Source organism: Neoarius graeffei, chromosome 12, assembly GCF_027579695.1.
Source record: "Neoarius graeffei isolate fNeoGra1 chromosome 12, fNeoGra1.pri, whole genome shotgun sequence".
NCBI lineage: Eukaryota > Metazoa > Chordata > Actinopteri > Siluriformes > Ariidae > Neoarius > Neoarius graeffei.
The window spans coordinates 77,025,274-77,044,014 of NC_083580.1; the positions used below are offsets into that span (position 1 = coordinate 77,025,274).

Here is an 18,741-nt window from a genome sequence, read left to right on the forward strand (position 1 = left end):
CGGGGTACACCCTGGACAAGTCGCCAGGTCATCACAGGGCTGACACATATGCCGCTTTTCCACTACCAACGCGGCTGAGTTGGGCTGAGCCGTGCCGTGCTGAGTTGGGCTGAGTCGAGCTGAGCGGGGCTGTTGGAGTTGCATTTCGACTACAACCGCGCTGAACCGTGCTGGCTGGAAGTGGGTGGACACATTGGGTGGAGTTAGCGAAAGTGGGTGGACGTCAGGTGATGTCGTTAAGCAGCGCAAACAGTGACATCAGTGAGCTTTTAAGCGGTAGTCTCACGACCCGAATAGTAAACAATAAACATGGAGGACATGGAGTCGTTAGTGTTGCTGGTCTTGGTTCTGTGGCTTGTTGTCACCGACAACGCGAACAGATACTGGCAAGAGCGTATAGATGAGGCGAGGCTCATAAGGCTTCAGAAATTCTCGTAATTCTTCTCCTTCCGGGTTTGCGGTGTTGACAGATCCCAGCGTGTTCGCGGGGCGTGTGTGGGCATGTGAGGACACTCCTCCTCACCAATCAGTGCACAGGGGAGTGTCTGCTCACGCCCCCAGCCTCACTCAGCTCGCTTTGGCTCGCTTCAGCCCCACTCCAAAACCGTGCGAGTTTTAGGGGCTAAGCAGGGCTGAAGCGAGCTGAGTTGTGCTGTTTTTTGGTAGTCGAAACGCGAGCCGTGTCGGGCTGAAGTGAGCTGAAGCGAGCTGAAGTGAGCTGAAAAAGGGTAGTGGAAAAGGGCCAATAGACACAGACAACCATTCACACTCACATTCACACCTACGGTCAATTTAGAGTCAGCAGTTAACCTAACCTGCATGTCTTTGGACTGTGGGGGAAACCGGAGCACCTGGAGGAAACCCACGCGGACACGGGGAGAACATGCAAACTCCGCACAGAAAGGCCCTCGCCGGCCACGGGGCTTGAACCCAGACCTTCTTGCTGTGAGGCGACAGCGCTAACCACTACACCACCGTGCCGCCCCACATACGCATCATGTATGTAGAAATTCCTTTCAGGATCATGATATGATGATAATCATCATGGATGTCTCAATCCCTCTATTTCTATTCTCAGTATGATACTGATATCCACGTTCTGGCTACTCGCTGGTACCTGATATTCATTCAGATTTGTTGTCATGTCACTGTTTACACAGTTACTAAGTAAAGTATAAAAAAAAACAATACCGTCAATACTGTTACTATTTAATTTCCGAGTCCTTTTATATATAAAATGCAACAGGCTCTATATAAAGAACCAGAACGTCAAGGACGTAGGAGCTCATCTGGCCTGCCATCAAAACCACCATGACGACCAAACCTTCAAACAGAACTGAAAAGTGACGATGTGAGAGAGAACCACCCTCCACAACAAACTATTTACAACAGGAACATCAACAAAGGACTAAATTTTGTTCCCCGAGTGAAGATCGACCCAAAACGTCGACAGGAACTGAATTCGCATGAGAAATGAGAGAGGAGATACAATTCTAGTCAGAAGAAAATGTGTCAAGTTGACCTAATGACTAATTTGTTCGCAAAAAATTTGACAATACAATGATCAAGTGTTGTTCAGAAGGCCGAGTTCTTTCGAATAAAACAATCAGAACTGAAATCCACTGAGAACTGAGAGAGGAGAACTGATACGATTTAACTGAAAATAAACAAATTGTTTACAACAGGAAAATCAACAAACAAACGACCGAGTTTTGTTCCTAGAGGGAAGATCGATCCAAAACATCGATCAGAACTGGAATTGGATGAGAAATCAGAGAGGAGATACAATTCTAGTGACAGGTTTGGAAAATTCGTTAATTTGGCGTAATTAGTGACTTGTTAGCAAAAAAATTTGTCATAACAACGACCAAGTTTTGTGCGGCGTGATGAGTTCTTTCAAACAAAACAATCGGAACGGAAATCCGTGGAGAACTGATGGAGGAGATACGATTTAACTGAATTGCAGACGACGGACGCGACGCCATGGGAACAGCTCACGGCCTAATGGACAGATGAGCTAATAAGACACTGGCTTCCTTTAGACTTCCATTATTTCTTCACTTAGGGAAAGGTGTCAAATTTCTGAAAACGTCAATAAATCCAGAGAACAATTACCATCTCCTTCCTCTTCCTTCTCCGTTTGGGCAGACAGCTCCACAGGACTGGGAATTCCCAAAGACGTCTCTGCCTTCTCGATGACCTGAGACAGTCCTTGGCCTTAAATCAGAGAATGAACAAGCTATCATGTCATTCCAGTTCATTAAGAAGCTAATTCCATGTTTTCTGAAAAATATATACATTTGATGTATTTTTTTTTTTATTATTTTGCATGATAAACAGAACAAATGCCAGCAATTATGACGGAACTTGCCTACGGTGGCAACAGTGGCTGTGGCCGTAGAAAGAAGAGACTTCCCCCAGTTTCCCCAGCTCCCCCAACCACCGTGGGTTACAGTTGTTGTCTGAAAAGAGGTTTAAAAAAAATAAATTAATGAATTAAAAAAAAACGATTACAACAAGCAGGTGTGTTTAAATTTTTTTGTTTTTAATAAACATACAGTAGGGCAAAAAAGTATTCAGTCAGCCACCAATTGTGCAAGTTCTCCCACTTAAAAAGATGAGAGAGGCCTGTAATTTTCATCATAGGTACACTTCAACTATGAGAGACAGAATGGGGGGAAAGAATCCAGGAAATCACATTGTAGGATTTTTAATGAATTAATTGGTAAATTCCTCAGTAAAATAAGTATTTGGTCACCTACAAACAAGCAAGATTTCTGGCTCTCACAGACCTGTAACTTCTTCTTTAAGAGGCTCCTCTGTCCTCCACTCGTTACCTGTATTAATGGCACCTGTTTGAACTCGTTATCAGTATAAAAGACACCTGTCCACAACCTCAAACAGTCACACTCCAAACTCCACTATGGCCAAGACCAAAGAGCTGTCAAAGGACACCAGAAACAAAATTGTAGACCTGCACCAGGCTGGGAAGACTGAATCTGCAATAGGTAAGCAGCTTGGTGTGAAGAAATCAACTGTGGGAGCAATTATTAGAAAATGGAAGACATACAAGACCACTGATAATCTCCCTCGATCTGGGGCTCCACGAAGGTCTCACCCCGTGGGGTCAAAACGATCACAAGAATGGTGAGCAAAAATCCCAGAACCACACGGGGGGACCTAGTGAATGACCTGCAGAGAGCTGGGACCAAAGTAACAAAGGCTACCATCAGTAACACACTACGCCGCCAGGGACTCAAATCCTGCAGTGCCAGACGTGTCCCCCTGTTTAAGCCAGTACATGTCCAGGCCCGTCTGAAGTTTGCTAGAGAGCATTTGGATGATCCAGAAGAGGATTGGGAGAATGTCATATGGTCAGATGAAACCAAAATAGAACTTTTTGGTAAAAACTCAACTTGTCGTGTTTGGAGGAGAAAGAATGCTGAGTTGCATCCAAAGAACACCATACCTACTGTGAAGCATGGGGGTGGAAACATCATGCTTTGGGGCTGTTTTTCTGCAAAGGGACCAGGACGACTGATCCGTGTAAAGGAAAGAATGAATGGGGCCATGTATCGTGAGATTTTGAGTGAAAACCTCCTTCCATCAGCAAGGGCATTGAAGATGAAACGTGGCTGGGTCTTTCAGCATGACAATGATCCCAAACACACCACCCAGGCAACGAAGGAGTGGCTTCATAAGAAGCATTTCAAGGTCCTGGAGTGGCCTAGCCAGTCTCCAGATCTCAACCCCATAGAAAATCTTTGGAGGGAGTTGAAAGTCCGTGTTGCCCAGCGACAGCCCCAAAACATCACTGCTCTAGAGGAGCTCTGCATGGAGGAATGGGCCAAAATACCAGCAACAGTGTGTGAAAACCTTGTGAAGACTTACAGAAAATGTTTGACCTCTGTCATTGCCAACAAAGGGTATATAACAGTATTGAGATGAACTTTTGTTATTGACCAAATACTTACTGTATTTTCCACCATAATTTGCAAATAAATTCTTTAAAAATCAGACAGACAATATGATTTTCTGGATTTTTTTTTTCTCATTTTGTCTCTCATAGTTGAGGTATACCTATGATTACAGGCCTCTCATCTTTTTAAGTGGGAGAACTTGCACAATTGGTGACTGACTAAATACTTTTTTGCCGCACTGTATACATGAGCAAACAGAGTTTTATGAATAGGGCTGGACAATAATAACTACTTATTAACTGAGCGCGAGGTTTTTACAAGAAAATATCAGACCGAGGTCTTGACAGTACAGCTCAGTCCGTACTGTCAAGACCTCGGTCTGATATTTTACCGTAAAGACCGAGATTAATAAGGAGTTCATTATCTGGCTTTTTTTATTTCTAAGAATAAAACAGATGCTCATTATAACAAGGCGTGATGCTGCTTTCAGTCACGTCATATATGTAATGTAGTTGAGTCACGCATGCAGAATAAACAGCTTGCAGTTTCAAAACTGAATTTTTGTGAGCGGCTAGTGCTTTCTGAATGCTCTTCATTGCTTATTTCTTAAATAACCCTGTGACTCTTGTTTGTCTTTCGGCCGTTTTTGATTCCATTTTGATTTCCAATTCATCTTTTTTATCATTTTGTTTGTTTTTTGCAACACTGAAAGCCGGCACCTTGGAAAGAAAGTCCATAATCGCCCACGGGCATTACGGGAAAATACTGCTCGCCAAGGAACCAATCAGAGTGCATGATTTTACCAGAAGTAGCTCGTGCCATATAAGTTGATATACAACCCCGATTCCAAAAAAGTTGGGACAAAGTACAAATTGGAAATAAAAACGGAATGCAATAATTTACAAATCTCAAAAACTGATATTGTATTCACAATAGAACATAGACAACATATCAAATGTCAAAAGTGAGACATTTTTTGAAATTTCATGCCAAATATTGGCTCATTTGAAATTTCATGACAGCAACACATCTCAAAAAAGTTGGGACAGGGGCAATAAGAGGCTGGAAAAGTTAAAGGTACAAAAAAGGAACAGCTGGAGGACCAAATTGCAACTCATTAGGTCAATCGGCAATAGGTCATTAACATGACTGGGTATAAAAAGAGCATCTTGGAGTGGCAGCGGCTCTCAGAAGTAAAGATGGGAAGAGGATCACCAATCCCCCTAATTCTGCACCGACAAATAGTGGAGCAATATCAGAAAGGAGTTCGACAGTGTAAAATTGCAAAGAGTTTGAACATATCATCTACAGTGCATAATATCATCAAAAGATTCAGAGAATCTGGAAGAATCTCTGTGCGTAAGGGTCAAGGCCGGAAAACCATACTGGGTGCCCGTGATCTTCGGGCCCTTAGATGGCACTGCATCACATACAGGCATGCTTCTGTATTGGAAATCAGTATTGGAAATCAGTATTGGAAATTCTGTGGTCAGACGAATCAAAATTTGAAGTTCTTTATGGAAATCAGGGACGCCGTGTCATTCGGACTAAAGAGGAGAAGGACGACCCAAGTTATTATCAGCGCTCAGTTCAGAAGCCTGCATCTCTGATGGTATGGGGTTGCATTAGTGCGTGTGGCATGGGCAGCGTACACATCTGGAAAGACACCATCAATGCTGAAAGGTGTATCCAGGTTCTAGAGCAACATATGCTCCCATCCAGACGACGTCTCTTTCAGGGAAGACCTTGCATTTTCCAAGATGACAATGCCAAACCACATACTGCATCAATTACAGCATCATGGCTGCGTAGAAGAAGGGTCCGGGTACTGAACTGGCCAGCCTGCAGTCCAGATCTTTCACCCATAGAAAACATTTGGCGCATCATAAAACGGAAGATACGACAAAAAAGACCTAAGACAGTTGAGCAACTAGAATCCTACATTAGACAAGAATGGGTTAACATTCCTATCCCTAAACTTGAGCAACTTGTCTCCTCAGTCCCCAGACGTTTACAGACTGTTGTAAAGAGAAAAGGGGATGTCTCACAGTGGGAAACATGGCCTTGTCCCAACTTTTTTGAGATGTGTTGTTGTCATGAAATTTAAAATCACCTAATTTTTCTCTTTAAATGATACATTTTCTCAGTTTAAACATTTGATATGTCATCTATGTTCTATTCTGAATAAAATATGGAATTTTGAAACTTCCACATCGTTGCATTACGTTTTTATTTACAATTTGTACTTTGTCCCAACTTTTTTGGAATCGGGGTTGCAATATTGATATCACATTTCACTTTATTTATCTGTCTATCATAAAATAAATATTTTATTTTTTATATTTATTTTTCACATAAAAAAAAGATAACATTTTGTTATTCAGACAGTAAATAAAGGATCAGGGAACATTTTTTAAACCAGCATTACCGGGACTACTAGCAATGTGTGCTCAGAAACGTTCCACACAGAATAAATCTTGATTTACCTTGGATTCATTTTCCGCCACGCGCTCTGTCTCTGGACTCTCCTGGACTTCAGGAGGTGGTTTGTTCTCTGGTCTCTTCCTCGTCTTTTGAGTCGGCGCTACGTCAGCGGAGCGGTCACTTTGCATGTCATGCGAAGAGTCACCATGCGACGAGCGTGATGGGGGCTCTTTGGGGACATGCCCTTCCACAGTCTCTTGTTGGTCAGTGGCTGGGTGCTCGCTGTCTGACATCTTATCTCATAATCCTATAATGGACAGATAAATGATGCATCAATGTCTTTGTCGAGTGCTCATCATAAAATCTGCTCCCTGACCTGGAAGACAGTTCTAAATTCACTCAGCCCAGTACACTTGTACAGCATGGTTCTAAAAATCTCAAAAACACACTCATTATCTCGTGACCAGACGACTCGCATTCAGTACCACGAGGCACTTATGATTTAAACTAGTCTGGCTCTTGTGTTTACAACCCCGATTCCAAAAAAGTTGGGACAAAGCGCAAATTGTCAAAAACGGAATGCAATGATGTGGAAGTTTCAAAATTCCATATTTTATTCAGAATAGAACATAGATGACATATCAAATGTTTAAACTGAGAAAATGTATCATTTAAAGAGAAAAATTAGGTGATTTTAAATTTCATGACAACAACACATCTCAAAAAAGTTGGGACAAGGCCATGTTTACCACTGTGAGACATCCCCTTTTCTCTTTACAACAGTCTGTAAACGTCTGGGGACTGAGGAGACAAGTTGGTCAAGTTTAGGGATAGGAATGTTAACCCATTCTTGTCTAATGTAGGATTCTAGTTGCTCAACTGTCTTAGGTCTTTTTTGTCGTATCTTCCGTTTTATGATGCGCCAAATGTTTTCTATGGGTGAAAGATCTGGACTGCAGGCTGGCCAGTTCAGTACCCGGACCCTTCTTCTACGCAGCCATGATGCTGTAATTGATGCAGTATGTGGTTTGGCATTGTCATCTTGGAAAATGCAAGGTCTTCCCTGAAAGAGACGTCGTCTGGATGGGAGCATATGTTGCTCTAGAACCTGGATATACCTTTCAGCATTGATGGTGTCTTTCCAGATGTGTAAGCTGCCCATGCCACACGCGCTAATGCAACCCCATACCATCAGAGATGCAGGCTTCTGAACTGAGCGCTGATAACAATTTGGATCGTCCTTCTCCTCTTTAGTCCGAATGACACGGCGTCCCTGATTTCCATAAAGAACTTCAAATTTTGATTCGTCTGACCACAGAACAGTTTTCCACTTTGCCACAGTCCATTTTAAATGAGCCTTGACCCAGAGAAGACGTCTGCGCTTCTGGATCATGTTTAGATACGGCTTCTTCTTTGAACTATAGAGTTTTAGCTGGCAACGGCGGATGGCACAGTGAATTGTGTTCACAGATAATGTTCTCTGGAAATATTCCTGAGCCCATTTTGTGATTTCCAATACAGAAGCATGCCTGTATGTGATGCAGTGCCGTCTAAGGGCCTGAAGATCACGGGCACCCGGTATGGTTTTCCGGCCTTGACCCTTACGCACAGAGATTCTTCCAGATTCTCTGAATCTTTTGATGATATTATGCACTGTAGATGATGATATGTTCAAACTCTTTGCAATTTTACACTGTCGAACTCCTTTCTGATATTGCTCCACTATTTGTCGGCGCAGAATTAGGGGGATTGGTGATCCTCTTCCCATCTTTACTTCTGAGAGCCACTGCCACTCCAAGATGCTCTTTTTATACCCAGTCATGTTAATGACCTATTGCCAATTGACCTAATGAGTTGCAATTTGGTCCTCCAGCTGTTCCTTTTTTGTACCTTTAACTTTTCCAGCCTCTTATTGCCCCTGTCCCAACTTTTTTGAGATGTGTTGCTGTCATGAAATTTCAAATGAGCCAATATTTGGCATGAAATTTCAAAATGTCTCACTTTCGACATTTGATATGTTGTCTATGTTCTATTGTGAATACAATATCAGTTTTTAAGATTTGTAAATTATTGCATTCCGTTTTTATTTACAATTTGTACTTTGTCCCAACTTTTTTGGAATCGGGGTTGTACATTCGTGAGCACAGTGAAGCAGCAGCTTGTCCTTCAGGTTTGTTTAGCTATTATTAATATGAAGTATTTAATAATGAGGGCTTTCCAGTCAGGTCCATAAGTATTTGGACAGTGTTGCGATTTTCATAATTTTTGCCAGTGTACATCACTACACTGGATTTGTATTGACCCTAACCCTGTTCATACACACACTGAATCTGGATGTATACAAGCACTTAACTGTTATTTAATGTCATGTAATTATGCATTTATACACATACTATTCTGTCTTCAGGATTAATACAACTCCATTGTTGATGCAAATAGCTCACTGGATGTTCTGTTTACTCATCTCATCTCATTATCTCTAGCCGCTTTATCCTGTTCTACAGGGTCGCAGGCAAGCTTTTCGCCCGTAGTCAGCTGGGATAGGCTCCAGCTTGCCTGCGTTCTGTTTACTTTCAAGGTAATTTTTCTTCAAGTACATTTTTAAGCCTTTTTTCATCATATACACACACACATTACAGCAGAGTGAAATTCTCTCTCTGCATTTAACCCATCTGGGTATGTGAGCAATGCGTCCACGGAGTTAGGTTAGGTGAGTTTGGGGTTTAAGTGCCTTACAGAAGGGCACGTCAGCCATTCCTGCAGGTCCAGGGAATCAAACCAGTGACCTTTTGGTCCCAAAGATCCCGGTTTCTCTAATCATGGCTTCCCCAAAACCGACTCACGAATCACTCAGATCATGTACTCTTGCTTTCATGCTTCATAAGAAGCAAAAAACAAACAATCATGAATGATTAAAGCCAATGAAAGAAAATCATAAGCTAAATCCTGATTCATGCTCAGAAGAGTACATCATGTCATAACTCATCACTGTGATTAGAGAAACATAACACCTCCAAATCACAGGGTGGCATGGTGGTGCGGTGGTTAGCACGGTCACCTCACAGTAAGAAGGTTCTGGGTTCAAGCCTTTCTGTGTGGCGTTTGCATGTTCTCCCTGTGTCTGTGTGAGTTTCCTCTGGGTCCAACAGTCCAAAGACATGCAGTTAGGTTAACTGGCTACTTTAAATTGCCCATAGGTGCGATTGTGTGTGTGTGTGTGTGTGAGAGAGAGAGAATGGTTGGTCCCAAACCCAGAAATGGGAGGAAACTATGCTCCAATTACTATGGCATGTCAAGGACATGGCAGTGACCCCACACACAAGTGGGACAAGGATGAAGAAGAAGACTTCCAAATCACACTTCCTAGTTAGACACTATAGAAACTTTCCCTGAAAGTGTAGTCTGTAGTCTCTGAGGACATGGTCCAATATCCATCTATCTGCCTTGATGGCCACATTTGGGAACAGCTGTATAAGATCAGTAAACAGCTGTGGCCTTCGGACTGAAAGCTGAACAGTGCAGGGATCCACTCACTCACTCCAATCCCTGTCACTTGTGATTACGGGGAACCTGGTCATGACGCTTCTGGCAGCGGCAGCGTGCGGCACAGGTTGCTAGTTCAGCCTCACAGCTGGCTCGACCCCGTCACAGGTTCTGACGCCACTTGTCTCGGTTTTGTGTCTCTTCATACTAGGGCTGTCCCCGACCAAGGATTTTCTTGGTCGACCAGTGGTCGTGCATTCACTCCGACTAATCGACTAATCGCGCCCCCCCCCAAAAAAAAAACACCTGCCCATTTTTACCGGGATACACATCTGTGAGGCTTTACCTGTAATGCCGGGCTGCCGTATCTATGCGCATTTACCACTAACGGCAGTGACCGTCATGTAACTTTCCATCTGGTTAGATGTCCATATATCCGTTGTGAAACTGAGTGCTTTGCAGTTTTCGATCTTGCCCTGAAGTGTTTGTTTTGTAGAGTCGTATTTGCTCGTAACCGTGTGCATCACTGTGTCACGTCTTGGCAGGCTGTATCCTGGCTCGAGGTATTCAATTAGATTTTTAAATCCCTCACCACTGATGATATTCACAGGTCACATGTCCAGCGCGATGAAATCAGCTATTTTGTCAGTTATGTCTCTCTTCCTTTTTTCAGATAGAGAAGGTTTCATTACGAGCTTTTGCTGAGTCAGTGATGAGGATGATGATGAGGATGCCGTGGAGGAGGCTGGCTCATCGCAATAAAGTGGATGCGCCTGTAGAGAGATTGTAAAACAGTGAGCTGGATAATTTAGCTTTACCAGTAGCCAGTAACCAGTAGGCCTACGTATTGCAATCAAACTTCAGGTTGCAAGGGGTAGGCTAGCTAGGCTAGTAGGCTACTTACATGGTTGAGGTGGTAAAGCATGTTCATCGTGGAAGAATGAAAGGCGAATGTTTTTTTGCAAATTCTGCACGTAACCCTCTTTGGGTCATCTTTGTTCTTTTCGAAATGATCCCATATTTTAGAGCTCCTTCCAGACATGCTGTCTGCCCGTGTTAAAAAAAATCACCAACAGTAAATTAGTGTCACGACTTCCTTTATCATGCCCGTCAAATTAAAAGCCCTTCAGCCCTTTGACAAGACGCGGCTTTTTTCCCTGCGACCAATCGACCAATGGAATTTTGGTCGGCTAATAATTTTTTGGTCGACCAACGATTAATTGATTGTTTGCCGTCAGGCCTACTTCATACCAGGTTGTACTGTTGATGGCAAATAGCTTCAGATCGTCTTTTGCGCAATCTTTCCATCTTTTTTTAGCCGTCCACGCTCCCTGGTGCCATTCTTTAGTTCTCCAAACAAAAGTTGTTTTGGGATGCGGTCCTCTTCCATCTTTGATACATGGCCTAACCACCTTAGACGATTTATTCTCAGCACTGTCTCTACAGTTGTTGAATTGGCTCTTGACAGTACCTCTTGGTTGGTGATATGTTGCCACCAGTTGATGTTCACGATGCGACGCAGGGACTGTTGGTGAAACACTTCTAGTCTGTGGGTGTGATTAGCTAGAGTGGCCCAGTCTTCGCTGCCATATAAGAGAGTAAGGAGGACAATAGCTTTGTAGTTACAGAGCGTCCCGATCGTTTCCAGCACCTTGAATCAAAGGACTTGTAGGCTGCTGCAGCACAAGAGATCCTCCTACTGATTTCATGGACCAGTGAGGCATCATCAGACATCACACCACCAAGGTACAGTGGTGCTTGAAAATTTATGAACCCTTTAGGATTTTCTATACTTCTGCATAAATATGGCCTTAAACATCATCAGATTTTCACACAAGTTCTAAAAGTATATAAAGAGAACCCGGTTAAGCAAATGAGACAAAAATATTATACTTGGTCATTTATTTATTGAGGAAAATGATCCAATATTACATATCTGTGAGTGGCAAAAGTATGTGAACCTCTAGGATTAGCAGTTAATTTGAAGGTGAAATTAGAGTCAGGTGTTTTCAATCAGTGGGATGACAATCAGGTGTGAGTGGGCACCCTGCTTTATTTAAAGAACATGGATTTATCAAAGTCTGATCTTCACAACACATGTTTGTGGAAGTGTATCATGGCATGAACAAAGGAGATTTCTGAGGACCTCAGAAAAAGCGTTGTTGATGCTCATCAGGCTGGAAAAGGTTACAAAACCATCTCTAGAGAGTTTGGACTCCGCCAATCCACAGTCAGACAAACTGTGTACAAATGGAGGAAATTTAAGACCATTGTTACCCTCCCCAGGAGTGGTCAACCAACAAAGATCAATCCAAGAGCAAGGCGTGTAATAGTCGGCAAGGTCACAAAGGACCCCAGGGTAACTTCTAAGCAACTGAAGGCCTCTCTCACATTGGCTAATGTTAATGTTCATGAGTCCACCATCAGGAGAACACTGAACAACAATGGTGTGCATGGCAGGGTTGCAAGGAGAAAGCCACTGCTCTCCAAAAAGAACATTGCTGCTCATCTGCAGTTTGCTAAAGATCACGTGGACAAGCCAGAAGGTTATTGGAAAAATGGTTTGTGGACAGATGAGACCTAAATAGAACTTTTTGGTTTAAATGAGAAGCATTATGTTTGCTGAAAGGGAACACTGCATTCAAGCATATGAACCTTATCCCATCTGTGAAACATGGTGGTGGTAGGATCATGATTTGGGCCTGTTTTGCTGAATCTGGGCCAGGACGGCTTGCCATCATTGATGGAACAATGAATTCTGAATTATACCAGTGAATTCTAAAGGAAAATGTCAGGACATCTGTCCATGAACTGAATCCCAAGAGAAGGTGGGTCATGCAGCAAGACAACGACCCTAAGCACACAAGTCGTTCTACCAAAGAATGGTTAAAGAAGAATAAAGTTAATGTTTTGGAATGGCCAAGTCAAAGTCCTGACCTTAATCCAATCGAAATGTTGTGGAAGGACCTGAAGTGAGCAGTTCATGTGAGCAAACCCACCAACATCCCAGAGTTGAAGCTGTTCTGTACAGAAGAATGGGCTAAAATTCCTCCAAGCCGGTGTGCAGGACTGATCAACAGTTACCGCAAACGTTTAGTTGCAGTTATTGCTGCACAAGGGGGTCACACCAGATACTGAAAGCAAAGGTTCACATATATATACACTTTATTGTTACAGACTCAAAGGTCCAAATAATACATATAAAAATACACACTTACAAAAAAAAAAAAAAAAAAAAAAAACATTTAAGATAGGCCAACATAAAGTTGGCTTTTCCAATGTTTCCACATGTCAGAAATATATAAAATATCACTCTCCTTTATATTACACAAACTCATGATGATAACATTTCTAGATTCATATAACCTACACATAAATTTGTGCATAAGTTTCCTCATCAGAGCCTGAAATGTAGGAACATTAGCATTTACAAACAAAGCACTTGCACTTTCCCACCTCGGGGCTTTAAGCAATATTCTCAGTGCATCATTATAAGCCACCTTAATCTTATTTATCTTTGCTTTGCTATAATTATACCAAAGCTGAGCTGTATACAGTGATGTACAATAAGTTCTAAAAAGACATGTTTTGACTTCATATGTACACATATAGAACTTTCGTGCCAGCATATTCGCTTGAGCATACAATTTGTAGCACTGGCGCTGGATATCATCATCATCACTTAAATCATTCCTTAGTAGATGTCCCAAATATTTTGTTTTCGTAACAACTGTCAGCTCACTATCATTTAGAAAAAAAGAAGGAAAATGTAACTTTTTATCCTCCTTAGCCCTAGCAATCATTATAACACTCTTTTTTGGGTTGTATTTGATGTCATACTCTATGCCATAATCTGAACAGACTCTAAGCAGTTGCTGCAGACCAGCACTATAAGGAGACAACACAACTAAGTCATCAGCATATAATAAATGATTGACAACCTTATCCCCAATCATACATCCAGTCTCTTTTAACTTCATAGACAGCTCGTCCATATAAAAATTAAAAAGAAAAGGAGAGAGAATACCACCTTGTCTGACCCCGTTGGAAACAAAAAAATAACTAGAGGAGGCCTCACCCCATTTGACCTGCATGGTTTGATGAGAATACCAGTACTGCAAGATGCGGATCAAATATAAAGGAACCCCTCGTTCATATAATTTTAAAAATAATTTCCCGTGATTAACACGGTCAAACGCCTTAGATGCGTCTAAAAAACACATAAATATGGTAGAGTTCTTTTTCGTATACTTTGATATAAGCTCTTTCAATGCATATATACACAAGTCTGTTCCATGTTTATGCTTAAAACCAAACTGATTGTCAGTTGTTATCACATATCCTTGGAGCCTATCCAAAATAATCCGCTCCAAAACTTTGGAGATAATGCTTGCAAGTGCAATAGGCCTATAGTTGCCCGAGTTAGATGCTTTACAAGTTTTATCTTTAATGACTGGAACCAATAATACAGATAAAAGGGAGTCTGGTAATACACCATGTGCCAACAGGCCAGAAAAACACAAAGCCAGCAACACAGAAAGTCTGTAGCTCGCATACTTCAGATGCTCTGCAGAGATTTGATCAGGGCCACTGGCTTTATTTACTGCCAGCTTACCAATGGCATCACACACCTCATCTGGTCTAATAACCATAATGTCATCAGGAACAACATAATCATCAACTTTAAAAACAGCACTATCAACACAGTTAAAAATTTCCCCAAAATGCATAGCCCAAAACTCAGCAATATTCCCGTCCCCAACTATACCATCTATAGTGGAGGGAAGGGGAATCTTGCTGTTGTTAATAGCCCTCACTTCATTCCAAAATTCCTGAACACTATTCTGTTGAAGTTTTCTAGCCATTGAGTTAGCCCTCATCATTTGCTCATTTTTTTTCACATAGCGTATGGCATATTTATAGCTAGCATTAGCGGCCTTTTTATTCTGAAACTCTGGGCCATGTCTGGCTTTTCCAGCAGCTACCCAGCTTCTTAATGCTTGTTTAGCCTCAGAATGGAGATCAGCCACATATTCACTCCATCCAGGCCTAATCTTTTGTTTTTTCTTATCTTGAATAAAATACTTCCCATCATTAACCAAGCAATTAACAATATTTTCATACATATCAAATAAATAATTACAGTGGTCCTGATTTTTACAATTAGAGTCACAGGAAAATACTAAATATGGTATATATACACTACTGAGACTAGTATCAGTTAGTGCATTATAATTCCAAAGATCACTCTCAGAGAGCTTATCCCACTTTATTTTATTATATGTATGTTGACATCTATTATTGTCAGACAATACTGGTAGGCAGCTCAAATTTAATGTCATTGAGACAGGAATATGGTCTGACATAGCCAGATCATATCGAATGTTAACGTCAGATATACAGTCATGGGCATCAGCTGTGCATATACAATGGTCCAGCCAAGATGTTGTATGCCATGCCTCGCTAATGTATGTATAGCTATTATCAGGCAACAGCATTTTACTGGATAACACCAGTTTACTATTTTGGCAAAAGTCCTGTAAATATTGTCCAAACATAGACTGATTACCCGAAATGTCAGCATTCAGATCACCCATAACAAATATACTTGTACACTCTTTCTTTAATAAAAGAACTAATGAATGCTAGTCTGTTAAGGAATTCGTTCTCATTCTGGTTACATTCATAGGGGGTGTAAACATTTAAAATAACAAACTCATTTTTCTCATAGACCACCTTGATGGCTATAGCCCAGTCAACCTGCAACCGCAAGACAGTTATCAGTGAGTCATACTTCTTTTGCCAGAATATGGCCACACCACCAGGTATTCTACCCCGTATAATGCCCAAACTCAAATCAGTTGTAGACTCCCCTGCCCCATAAAAATCATTATGCACAGAGTTAAGTTTGTCGAGGTCTTGTTTGGGCAATAAAGTCTCTTGTATGCACAGAATATCCACGCTGTTTAAAAGTTGGTCAATCACAATGCGACGCACTTTATCGCTATCACTCTGCCCTAAGCGCAGGCCACGCGCATTGTATGACACAACTTTCATGTTTACAATCCATCCTCAGCCGCGGCAGATGTCCCGGCCCCAGACACAACACTACTCCTCACCACTCCAGGAGTTTTTATGTCCACTGTTTTCCGTGCTTCATAGAAGCGGCGCACAAAGATGCCATCTGGCCAAATTTCCGGATCATACATTTCCTCGACCTTTTCGCATTCTGCCATGATTTTAAATGAGCTATATCGCTTTTGAACACTGTCTATCTTTTGGCAAGTCACATCTCGGTGCAATTTATCTTTAAGATAACAAGTCAATGCTTCCGATTCTACATCCGGGGAAAATCTCGAGGCGAAGACACTCACCAACTTAGTTTTTATGGCTCGTAAAGATCCGCATACACTGGTTCCAACAATACCACTGTTCTTCACCCTCCGAGCCGAATTCAGGCGCGGTTTGGGTTGAAGCTGGGTCAGTCTGCCAGCCTGTTGCTGTTGTCGTCGGCCCCTCCTGACTACACTGCTATATGTTAAAGAAGCAGATAGCCTGGGAGATTGGTCAGCGACTCCATCCGCTGTACTGGCAGTAGGCCTATCCGTAATAGGATTCAAGGTTTCAATCACCATCACCGCGCTATCCACATCTCGCCCTGCGGCGGCCTCACCGCTGTCCGATGGCGTTGGCACATTATTCGAGACGGGTTCGCAGTTCTCAACAGCACACAAACGCTGGTTTAGTCCACTTGCTATCATCCGAAGGTCATCGCATTGCCCTGTTTGCACAGACACCGCTTGCTTCAGGGATGTTATATCCGCACTGACACGCTCCAAGGTCCGCAACATACATGACACATCAATACTGTTAAAAGTTACAGGAGGCAGTTCATCTAAATGATGCGACACAAAGTGAGGGATGTTTTCCCCAGCCTCGTTAAGCACTTTAAGACAGCTTTTAATGTTGTTTACGTCTTTCTGTGGCCCCTTGTGCGTAACAAAACGCTGAGTTGTGTGGGGGCAGAGTTCAAACAGTGCCTTCTTTGAATTCTCAATCCACTCGGATCCAAAGTGGTTCACAGCCACCAATATTATATCGTCCTGACTCAGTGTCTTCATTTTCACAACAAGAAAGTTCAGCAGTTCATCCTCCACCAGAGTTTTACCGTTTGCTGTAGTGTAAATCTCTGGTTTTAGTCGAGCTTTTCTCAAAGCAGCACCACCTTTACCTGCTGTGTCCGCCATCTTCACATACTTTTGCCACTCACAGATATGTAATATTGGATCATTTTCCTCAATAAATAAATGACCAAGTATAATATTTTTGTCTCATTTGTTTAACTGGGTTCTCTTTCTCTACTTTTAGGACTTGTGTGAAAATCTGATGGTGTTTTAGGTCATATTTATGCAGAAATTCAGAAAACTCCAAAGGGTTCACAAACTTTCAAGCACCACTGTATGTGAACTTGTAGTAATCATCCAACATGATGGGGGGGGGTGTCATCACAGTTCTGGTGGAGGACTTCTGTTTTCTCCTTGCTGGTCGTCAAGCCCCAAGCAGTGTTCAGTGAGTGTTGATGGCTTGGAGATCTTCGACTCCAGGGATCCACGTGACATGATACTGTAATCACTCAGGTATGTAATGTTCTGATTACTGATTACTTACTAAAGACATCCTGCAAAATTAGTTGAAAATGTCTGAATGTCAAAAATCTGTCTTTTACACCTATAGTGCATGAAAGAGATTAGATCATCCATTATTTAGGGAACAGGAAAGCTTTTGGAATTCAAAGCTAACCTAAAGAGAGACATAATTATCTGTTTACTGTTAAGATCATGTTACAAACATAACACTGGTTTAAATAAAATGGAAAACAAACCTGTTAATTGTTGTATGTATCAGTGTTCAGAAGCTCCTCTGCAGGCCACGTCACTGGACTTTCTGTCCCGACGCCTGGGATTCGATTTGTTTTTCCTAGTTGATCTTTTCTTCAGCTGTCAACCAAGAAAGTCTTTTAGGAGCCACACAGCGCCATCTGGTGGTTCGGAGCGCTATTACGCCGTGCTTGGCGGCACGGTGGTGTAGTGGTTAGCACTGTCGCCTCGCAGCAAGAAGGTTGCAGGTTCGAACCTCGTGACCAACAAGGGCCTTTCTGTGTGGAGTTTGCATGTTCTCCCCATGTCTGCGTGGGTTTCCTCCAGGTGCTCCAGGTCCTCCAGGTTTCCCTCACAGTTCAAAGAAGGTTCCAGGTTCTAACCTCACGGCCGACAGGGGCCTTTCTGTGTGGAGTTTGCATGTTGTCTGCATGGGTTTCCCCCACAGTTCAAAGAAGGTTCCAGGTTCGAACCGCGTGGCCAACAGGGGCCTTTCTGTGTGGAGTTTGCATGTTGTCTGGGTGGTTTCCTCTGGGTGCTCCGGTTTCCCCCACAGTTCAAAGAAGGTTCCAGGTTCTAACCTCACGGCCGACAGGGGCCTTTCTGTGTGGAGTTTGCATGTTCTCCCCGTGTCTGCGTGGGTTTCCTCCACAGTTCAAAGAAGGTTCCAGGTTCAAACCTTGCGACCAACAGGTGCCTTTCTGTGTGGAGTTTGCATGTTGTCTGCGTGGGTTTCCTCCAGGTGCTCCGGTTTCCCCCACAGTTCAAAGAAGGTTCCAGGTTCGAACCTCGCAGCCAACAGGTGCCTTTCTGTATGGAGTTTGCATGTTCTCCCCATGTCTGCGTGGGTTTCCTCCAGGTGCTCCGGTTTCCCCCACAGTTCAAAGAAGGTTCCAGGTTCTAACCTCACGGCCGACAGGGGCCTTTCTCTGTGGAGTTTGCATGTTCTCCCCGTGTCTGCGTGGGTTTCCTCCGGGTGCTCCGGTTTCCCCCACAGTTCAAAGAAGGTTCCAGGTTCGAACTGCGTGGCCAACAGG

At 42.7% G+C, this 18,741-nt stretch overlaps 1 protein-coding gene and 1 non-coding gene across 3 annotated transcripts in view; both read right to left on the bottom strand.

The window, feature by feature from the left end:
* fam114a2 (family with sequence similarity 114 member A2) overlaps positions 1–17,821 on the bottom strand; it is a 33,770-nt gene extending 15,949 nt beyond the window's left edge. The window contains exons 1-4 of one of the 2 annotated variants that reach the window (XM_060936445.1): positions 17,710–17,821; positions 6,407–6,651; positions 2,372–2,462; positions 2,116–2,217 (exon numbers count right to left, since the gene is read on the bottom strand). In XM_060936445.1, the coding sequence (XP_060792428.1) occupies positions 2,116–2,217; positions 2,372–2,462; positions 6,407–6,637 (424 nt within the window). In that variant the 5' untranslated portion in view covers positions 6,638–6,651; positions 17,710–17,821. Of the gene's footprint in view, positions 1–2,115; positions 2,218–2,371; positions 2,463–6,406; positions 6,652–10,419; positions 10,500–17,709 lie in introns of those variants that run through there. The other variant, XM_060936446.1, reaches the window with a different exon arrangement.
* LOC132895821 (small nucleolar RNA U3) lies at positions 9,190–9,402 on the bottom strand. The gene has a single exon (XR_009655854.1). It is a non-coding gene; the product is annotated as a small nucleolar RNA U3 (small nucleolar RNA).
* Positions 17,822–18,741: the final 920 nt, after the last annotated feature.